This window comes from Anser anser (assembly GCF_964211835.1).
Source record: "Anser anser genome assembly, chromosome: 3".
Classification (NCBI taxonomy): Eukaryota; Metazoa; Chordata; class Aves; order Anseriformes; family Anatidae; genus Anser; species Anser anser.
Window position 1 is genome coordinate 88699586 of NC_139722.1, and position 8794 is coordinate 88708379.

Sequence of the window (8794 nt, forward strand, 5' to 3'; positions counted from 1 at the left end):
GGGAGATTGATGCCCAGAGGTTCCTTCAACCTAAATTACTTTACGATTCCCCGATACGCTGTTTCTGGGCTTGTATTTGTTTTATTTGATAAAGGTACATCATCCATCCATGTATTAAAAAAATAATCTTTCTGATGAAGCCCCAGTCCCTTCTCCCAGGCCTCCCTCCTGGCTGAGCGTTCACTCCTCTGTCCACTCTCTTTGCACATCGCCTCGAGCTCAGCTCTGCAGCCCTGCAGGCCAGTAGCAGGGTTTATTTTGTTTTGTTTTGCTTTGCTTTGTTTGTAAGGGATCCACTGCTTAACCCCCGGTTCCCATGAGGCGGCGGCGCAGAAAATCCTGGCAGGGAGGCGCTGATCGCTGCGCACCAAACCAGAAAAGGCAGAGCAGACCTGGTACCCGGACTAAGTGCCACGGCAATCTGCTGCCTCTCAGCTGTGCTTTAGCAACAGTGGGGAAGGCAGTGCTCTGCCTGCTTCCTACAGTCGTCCCGGGCGCATCACAGCCACGGCCGGGAGCGTGGCCTGCTTTGTATCAAGAAGCACTGCAGTGGCTGGTTTGAGGTTAGCGCTGGCAGCCTGCCTTGGCGTGGCTGGCAGGGGAAACGAGGGTCTGGATCTTGTGTTGCTCCTAACCCAGCCACAGCACATCTCCAGCCTCGTCCATCTCCAGTTTCACCTGCAGGGGCGTGTGAGAAGGAGCAGCCCAGGCCCTGAGGACCCCGGAGGGGAGCAGGCTGTGCTCCTCCCCGTCAGCAAACAGCGAAGCAGAAGTGCGCGCTGGGGAAGCTTTGTGGTTTGCGTCCAGGCCAGAAAGGACGGCTCAGTAAGTGGGGGGAAAAGACCCCACGGATCATCAGGAGGAAGGTACGGAACACGTTTGTAACGCCAAGGCTGACAGCAAGAGGAAGGGGCATCCATCACACGGCAGGAAAAGAGCAGGAGGAGACCCCAGGTGATCTCCAGAGTCTCTTCGAACTGGCTCACAGAACCACAAGGCCGCGGAGCGAGAGCGTTTGCTCGCTCCTCAGGGACACGGCACCTGAAACGACAGCCTCCAGAAACCGCCGGGAGACCCCGTCCCATCCCGGGGCAGAGAGCCCTGAGCAGACGCAACCATCCCAAAGGCCCCAGAAGAAACACCCCAACACCAGCAGGAACAGGGCAAAGCCACTGCCAGTAGTCACAGGGAGGAGTTGCAAAGGGCCTGCCAGAAGACGTCTGTGAGACGGCCGTGTCCTCCTCCTCCTCCAAGCGCTCACGTCAGAGCGGTACCGGCGCTGCTCCCTCGTGGGGCTGGCCCCACGTGGCCCTGCCTCGATTCCCGCGGGCGCTGGCTGTGCCGGCTGGGCGGAGATGGCTCGGACACATCGCGCCGTGCCCAGCGCCGTGGGGTTTCATCGATGCGCTCGCTGCCCCGGTTTGCACCAGAAGAGCTGCCCGGGGCGCAGTCCGAGGGGGTCTGCCAGCACGATGACCTGCCGGGGCCTGGCTCAGAGTCCTCGCAGCTCACAGCTCCGTCGTCTTCCTGGGCTCGATCAGGACGGTGTTCAGCATGCCCACCTGGCACTCCTGGTCTTGGAGCTTCCTGGCAGCCTGCGAAGGGCTTTGGCACCAGTTCGACCTCTGACGGCCCCTCTGCCAGTTCCTCAGGATGAGCAGGACGGTGATGAGGACCAGCACCGCCGTCAGCACCCCGAACACCAGCACCGTCACCAGCTGGGCTTCGCTCAGCCCGGAGTCCCTCTGGGTCACCACCTCCTTCACAGAGATTTTCAACAACCCGCCCCCCGGCACTTTCTCGCTGTGGTTGGCCACGCGCCGCCCCGTGACCGCAGTCCTGACGGGCTCCGGCTGCGTCACCCCGGGGGGCGTCTCGCTGGTGGTGCTCCGCATCGCCCCGCCGCTCTCCTGGTTCGCAGGGTGGTAGGGGGCAGCCCAGGTGGGCTCGGGGACGGAGATCTCGCAGGTTTTGCCGGTGAAACGGTCAGGACACAAGCAGTCATAGTCGTTGATGCGGTCGTAGCACTTTGCCCCGTTCTTGCAGGGCTGGCTGGCGCAGTCGTTGATGTTGATGGTGCAGAAACGCCCCTCGAAGCCCACCTGGCACTGGCAGGAGAAGCGGTTGATGCCGTCGTGGCAGGTGGCACCGTTGGCACAGGGGCGCATCAGGCAGTCGTCCACGTCGTGCTCGCAGAGAGCCCCCACGAAGCCGGCGAGGCACCGGCAGGTGAAGTTGCTGGCAAAGCCGTTTTCGTCTTGACACTGCCCCCCGTTCTTGCACGGAGACCTGTGTGGGGAGAGCAAGGACAGGTCACGGCCCTGGCAAGAGAGCTGTTCCCCCTGCCCTCAGGAGGGAAATGCTGATGCTGCTGCTGCTGATGATGATGGAGCCAGCACGGTGCTGGCCATTCCCAAAGAGAGGACAGGGGATGGGAGTTTGCTCAAACCACAGCCCCAGCGGGACCACAGTGTGCCAAGCTAAGCCAAAGCTAACGATGGTTTTGGCTTAACTCCATTAGCACATGGAAATCCACAGATAATGAGCCAAGCCGGGCTGCCGCTCGGCAGTGCGTGACCCACAGCTAATGCTGTCTGTAATCTCGCCGCCCCAGCTGCTGTGTCTCACCCTGCCTTCTCGCACGGCCCTGCCTTCATCTCACAGTCCTTCCCGTGGAAGCCCTCTGGACACAGGCAGGAGTAGTCCCCGTCTCGGTCGTAGACGCACTGAGCCCCGTTCTGGCACGGGGACTGGTGTTCGCAGATGTGTATGTCTGAGGGGAAAGGAAAAGGTGGAATGAGCGAGAAATGGGGTCAGCGCGGCCAAGTTCAGCTCCCACACCCTGTCAGGCCCAGCGGGATGGGGACTGGCCGCAGTTTCTCCCTCCTCCCTTCCAACAGGCACCGGCAGCAACAGAAGTGCAGCCTGCAAAGCACCCAGCTTGGGGTGCAGAGAAAGCAAGAAGACTCCTTGTCGCCCTGCAAACTGTGCCATGGGTGTCAGCTGGCTGGCGGGCACAGACCCGCAGCAGTGGCACAGAGGCCATGGGGCCGGATGAAGGGACTTGTCCGCAGCAGGAAGCCCAGGGGAAGCTGGAGGTGCTGCCCGAGCCCAGCCGTGGCGTGGGAAAGGCAGGGAGTTCATCCGCTGCGTTTCCGGAGGCTGGCCCGCGTCATGCAGCTCTCACCGTGCTGACAGGGACAGCCAGGGGACGTCGGGACATCCCATCTCCTGGGCAGCCCAGGCCAGCATCGTCTGGGTGGCTGCTAGCTGTGCCGTCCCTCCCGTCCGTGCAGGGTGTGCTGGGCTTCAACCACAGCCCTTCAGCCAACGCGCAGCACAGGGGATGAGCTCGGGTGAAGCCCCTCTGTCCCCTGCGGTGCCACCTACCAGTGTCGCATCCAGCCCGGGACTCACCTTTGTCGCAGAACTTGCCGGCCCAGCCGCTGTGACAGATGCACTGCCAGGGCTGGTGGCAGGTCCCGTGCAGGCACCCCGGCATGCGCACGCACTCCTCGCAGTACTCGCCCTCCCAGCCTGGATCGCACCTGGGGGACAGGGCAGGGCAGCGTCACGACACGCAGGCTATTGGCACCTCGTCTTCACGGAGACGCAGGATGGCAGGGCAGGGGGCAGCAGCACAGCTCAGCAGCCCGGCTCGGGGTGCCGGCATCCCGCTGCTCTCCTCCAGGCAGCTGCTCTGCTACGAAACCCCTGTGCATCCCCCTTCACACGGCCAAAGGGGTAGAGAAAAGACCCGTCCGTAACACCAAAACCCGTAGGGAATGGGACAAGAGGTCCCCAAGAACCCCATGCTTCGCTGCATCCCTTTGCATTATAATTTCCATCATTTTTCATCTGAAGTGGGCAGTAACCCAGGTGCAAGACACGTGGCTGGTGTGTGGAATACACTGACCAACGGGCTTATGGGGGCAGCGTGATGGGAAAACCAAGCCCTGCAAGACACAACAAGCCCTCTGGCCCCAGATGGGCAGTGAGGTGGCCGTGGCTGTCAGCAAAGCAAAGCTGTGGAGCCCCAGTGGCTTTCCCTCACCCTGCCAGCTCCAAGGGGGAAAGCAAGCAGTGAGATAAGAAAAAGAGGGCATCTCTTTGGAAGCGGAGCTGAGTGGAGGTGGTACCAGACACTAAAAAAGCTATAAGCAGAACAGCACAAAGTTAAACCTAAGGAAAACAATGCAGTCTCTACAGTAAGCAAAGGGATTAATTTTCATGGCTGGGCTCGTTTTAGTGAGATGCGTGGTGACTGCAGCTTCAGCAGGCCAGCCTGAGGCTGCTTGTTCCCCACTGAGACTGGCTACTGGCACTATGGGTTGTTTTGAAGAGATCAGGAACATGGTAACAAAATAAAATATTAATCAAAGGATTTTTGACAGGAATGGAGGTGGTACCCTGCACCTGATAGAGTTTGGGCAAATGCACTCCCACTTGGAGAACCGTGAGCTGAGAGAGGGCTGCAAGCATCCCTGCCCTCGGGTACCACAGACTGCAGTGAGCAGGAGGCTCGAGCTCCTCTGCTTTCCTAGAAAGAGAGTGGTCAGCTGAAAAACCACAAGGGCAGAAGCTTCCCTGAGCAGGGGGGCGATCTCAGTGGGGCATTACCAAGGCGGAGGCATCGAGGGAGGGGGAGCAGCCGGGGCGGGGGCCCAGGGACGTACCTGCACTTCCCATCCTGGTCGCAGCAGCCGTGGGCCAGGTTGCAGCGCTCGCTGCAGTCATCACCTGCAAGGCAGGGGACAGGGGACAGAGGTTAAGTTCTGCTAGTGCCGGTATCCAGTTCTGCTTATTTATTTAAAGGCTGCTGTAAAGAAGCTGTAACTGAGCCATGGCCTCGCCATGCCGTGTCTCACCCGTTACTCGGCACCGGCCTGCTCCCTCCTGCCCCGTGTCCGCTTTCATCTCTACCTTCCCCTCTCCCCTGTCACCTGCTCAGAGGTTTCTGCAGGAGCCCAGGTTCAGGAGATGGCCACCCTCCCCTGACCGAGCCTCTCCGTACACGAGGCAAGAGCCTCTCAAACCAAGCCAGCAGCGTCCAGGGACGGCTCAGCCCAGGCCTGGGCATCGCCGTCCCTCCCGCCTGCGGCCACCACCTCCCTCCTGGCAGATGGCTTTGGGAACTCAGCACTTATCCAGAGCTGGGGGAGGGCAGAATAATCTTCAGGGGGGGATTTTGCCTCACGGGATCCAGGATGAAGCCACTCGGGTTCGGGATCTTCTCTCCCCCTCGCCCTGCCTCTCTGAACGGGCCCATCAGTGCCCGTGAGAGGTGGAGCGGCGGAGCCTCACCGCCAGCCTGCTCAGCCACCGCCACCCCCACGGGCAGAGAGCGGGGGCCCTGCAGTGGCCACCAGTCACCCCCCAGGAGCTGGATGACCGAGCAGCATTTTCTGGTCTTCCAGGTCATTTTCTGGTCTCCCAGGTCTAGTTTGCATGGTGAACTGAGGCGACTTCAGCCATGCCAAGGACAGGTTTGGAAAGACAGACAGAAGAGAGACGGACCCAGAGACTCACCTTGGGCGAGCTGGTGATGCGCCAAGAGGATCCAAAGCAAGGACATGAGCTGGAGACAGAAGCTCCTGAGCATGGTCAGCGTGGCCCCACCGAGATGAACACCTACAGAGGTCAGAAGAGCAAGCTCAGGGAAGTCCCCTGGCTCACGCCGCAGCCTCGCTTCACGCATCCCTTCCTCTCCACTACCTGGGAGTTTTGAGCTGAAACATCCAGTTTTGTATGGACTTGTCACCGCACTCCTCTCTGTCCTTCCAGGCTCCTTCCTCTAAGGCAACGGTGGAGCGCTAAGAACCAAAAAGCCTTTTAACATGCGTGTGTGGGAGAACAGAAGGCATACACCCAGCGCTGAGCGCACAGCCGCTGAGGCTGCTGCACCGCTCTTCTCAGGGGAGCAGAAGCCTCCAGCACCCCCGCGCAGCTGCGGGGACCTTCACCTCCCCTCTCTGGATCAGGGGGACGTGGGCATCTTGTTAGGCAAGGTCCCTGCTCTGCACCCATCCTCCCGTGCGCGTTCAAAGGGATAGATGGGCCGAGTCTTTCTACGGAGCCTGGGCTGCTTTTCAAAGACTTGCTGCCCGCTTGCTGGGCTGCAGCGAGAAAAACCCGATAAGCCGACGGCTAAGACGCGAAGCTCCTTCTGTCTCAATTAGACGCAGGGGGCCCTGGGTAAATCTAGTCGACGGGTGGGCAGCAAATAGCACCGGGGGAAACGTCCCCAGGGCTGGAGCCCCGAGCAGCGGAGGCGAGCACGCACCCTCGCTGGGCGCAGTCCTTTCCCTCGGCCGTCCTGCAGAGAGCCCCGTGAGCACAGCGCTCCCGCACCCGTTTATTTCCCGGCCGCCTCCTGCCCTCCAAGTAGCGTTAAATACTTTCCAAAAACGCTTCACTCCCTCCCAGCCTTCTGGGGTTGTTAAGGGCAGGAAATTCTAGGGTGATATCATAAGGATATTACTATAATGAGATGGGAGGGGTTAAAGCGTTCTGCGAGGAGCGCGGTGCAGGTACAGAGCAGGCTCCATCCAGCTGCGTGGGTGTGATGGGCAGGGGCCATGCCACTCTCAGCCTTACTCCGAAGCGAGGGGAGGTTGTGTCGGGTCGATTGCTACACGAGAGACTACTCGGATTCGGAGAGATGTCCCCCCCCATGCCCGCGCATACACATCCATCGCAGGAAGAGGTGTCGGGGTCCCCGCTAGCGGCTTGACCCGCCTGGACCAGACAAAACAGCCCGCCGAACCTGAAGCAGCGATGTTGCTCAAAGCATCTCGCCGGCAGACAAACCACCACCCACAAAGGACGCGGCATTTTCAGGGGGGCTGGGGGATTTAATCGTCACTGCCCCAGCCAAATCCCAGCAGGGATCGCCGCATCCCCCCTCCGCACGCTCCCCTTGCCCCAGGACCGTCCTTCGCTCCCTGCCCCAAAATGCCGGGCAGCGGCGAACAGCTGCTGCATTTCAGGGGAGGGCGAAGGAACGCCTAGGAAACTTATAAAATAATTTAGGGCTGATGGCCGAGCAGTTGGGGGCCCATTCCCTCAGGGCCGGTGGGAGCTCAGCCTCAGCCACACGTCATCGCTAAGGTCCCTTCCCCGCGGCTCCCCATCGCCGCACCCCGGCCTCCGGGCGATGCTGCCCCACGGGCAGGGTGCTGGGGGCACCCTGGGGGGCAGCCGGGAGCCCCACGGGGGTGTGAGCGGGCCCGGCCTCGGGGCGCAGGGATGCTCCCCATTCCTCCCTTACGGCTGGGGGCTGCGGGCTATTAGTGTCCCCCCCCCGGGGGCTATTGCAGACACCCCTCAGGAGTCACCAGGGACCTCCGTGTGGCCGTGGGGGGCACAGGGACAACGCCAGGACGGGGGCTCTTCGTTCGCTCCCCCAAACCGCGGCTACCGGGGGCACGGGAGGATGCACCGGGGGATGCCGCACCGCCACGGCTCTCCCCTCCTGCCCCCCCCCAGCAGCTTCGGGACCCCCCAGACCCCCCCGCACCCTCCGGGCGGGGGGTGCCCGCTCCCCCCGCTCCCCCCGCAGCCGCCTAGGGGGGCACATTTTTGGGGTAGAGGGGAGGGGGGTGGGGGGGGAGCTCTCACCGCCCGGGCCCCGCCGTTCCCGGGGCGGTACCGGGGGGTCGAGGCGCTGCCGGTGCCCCCCTCCCCGGGCTGCTCACCTCGGCTCGGCGGCGGCTATCGCGGGGCGCGGCGGCGGCGGCGGGGGGCGGCCATGCCCGGCTCGGCGGCGGCGGCGGCGGCGGGGCTGGGGAGGCGCGGGGCTGCGGAGGGAGCTGCCGCGTGTGCCGCTCCGCCCGCCGCCGCCGCCGCCGCCGTGCGCCCCGGCCGCCTGCCAGCGGCTGCGTGTGCCTGCACATCCCCGCTCCCTCCCCGGGACAGCCCGCCTCCCGCAGCCCCAAACCGCAGGCGGCCCCCCCACACCCCCCCGCCCCGGCCCGCTCACCCCTGCCCTGCTGCTGCCGCCGCCGGGGGCGGCCACACGCGGGACGCCCACCACACGCGCCCCACACACCCCACACGCGCCCCACACACCCCACACGCACCCCACGAACCCCCCACGCCTCACAAACCCCACACACCCCACACGCGGGACGCCCACCACACGCACCCCACACACCCCACACACCCCACACGCACCCCACACCCCACACACCCCACACACCCCACACGCACCCCACACGCGCCCCACGAACCCCCCACGCCTCACAAACCCCCCACGCGCAGCCCCACGGACGCACGGAGGGGTCGCCCCACAGGCCAGGCCTCGGCGCCCAGCCCCTCAGAGGGAGCCGATGACCCAGGAGGAGCGAAGATGCCCCCCCCCCCCCCCCCCCCCCCGAGGCCTTCCCCGCCTGCCCCAAGGCCCTTGGGTGCAGCTCCGTTTCCAGGGCGCGGGGCAGCTCGGGGCAGCCACCCCAACAAACAAGAGCCGTCCCCCCTTCTGCTGCCGCTCGCAAGCCGTGGTCACCAATGCCCCAACGCTAAGACAAACCCAGGCACAGGGCCGCCAAAGCTTTGGGAAGGACAGCTGCCCGCGCTCCTCCTCACCTTGCGTGGCCTTTCTGCCACTCGATAAGACCGCGTTTCTCTGCCACCTTCGGAGGTCCTAGCCGTCCTTTTAACCGGATTCCAGCCAGCCCTTTTCCACCCCACTCCAGCCCCCACAGTTTGCCATTCCCACCAGGAAGCAAGACCGACCCCACGCTCCTGGCACTCACGGGGATGCTGCCAAATCCCACCTCCTCACCACATCGGA

At 63.3% G+C, this 8794-nt stretch overlaps 1 protein-coding gene across 3 annotated transcripts; it reads right to left on the minus strand.

The window, feature by feature from the left end:
* Positions 1–61: 61 nt before the first annotated feature.
* On the minus strand, positions 62–8364 carry DLK2 (delta like non-canonical Notch ligand 2). Of its 3 annotated transcripts, none has more exons than XM_083829637.1 (7): positions 8277–8364; positions 5716–5813; positions 5530–5631; positions 4677–4740; positions 3418–3548; positions 2629–2773; positions 62–2289 (listed from the first exon to the last, which is right to left on the minus strand). In XM_083829637.1, exons 3-7 carry the CDS (start codon positions 5600–5602, stop codon positions 1509–1511), a joined length of 1194 nt encoding a protein of 397 aa, XP_083685763.1. In that variant the 5' UTR covers positions 5603–5631; positions 5716–5813; positions 8277–8364; the 3' UTR covers positions 62–1508. The 3 variants fall into 3 exon arrangements, with proteins under 3 accessions (XP_083685763.1, XP_083685762.1, XP_083685764.1); XM_083829636.1 differs by lacking the exon at positions 8277–8364 and adding an exon at positions 7698–7836; XM_083829638.1 differs by lacking the exons at positions 5716–5813; positions 8277–8364 and adding an exon at positions 7698–7836.
* Positions 8365–8794: the final 430 nt, after the last annotated feature.

Bases quoted from the DNA above. Each gene is read 5' to 3' on its own strand.
- DLK2 (XM_083829637.1), bottom strand. From the start codon at position 5,602: ATGCTCAGGAGCTTCTGTCTCCAGCTCATGTCCTTGCTTTGGATCCTC. The intron at 4,741-5,529 runs GTGAGTCTCTGG...CCTGCCTTGCAG, and splicing joins GCATCACCAGCTCGCCCAAG to GTGATGACTGCAGCGAGCGC. The intron at 2,290-2,628 runs GTGAGACACAGC...CTCCCCACACAG, and splicing joins GGGCCGTGCGAGAAGGCAGG to GTCTCCGTGCAAGAACGGGG.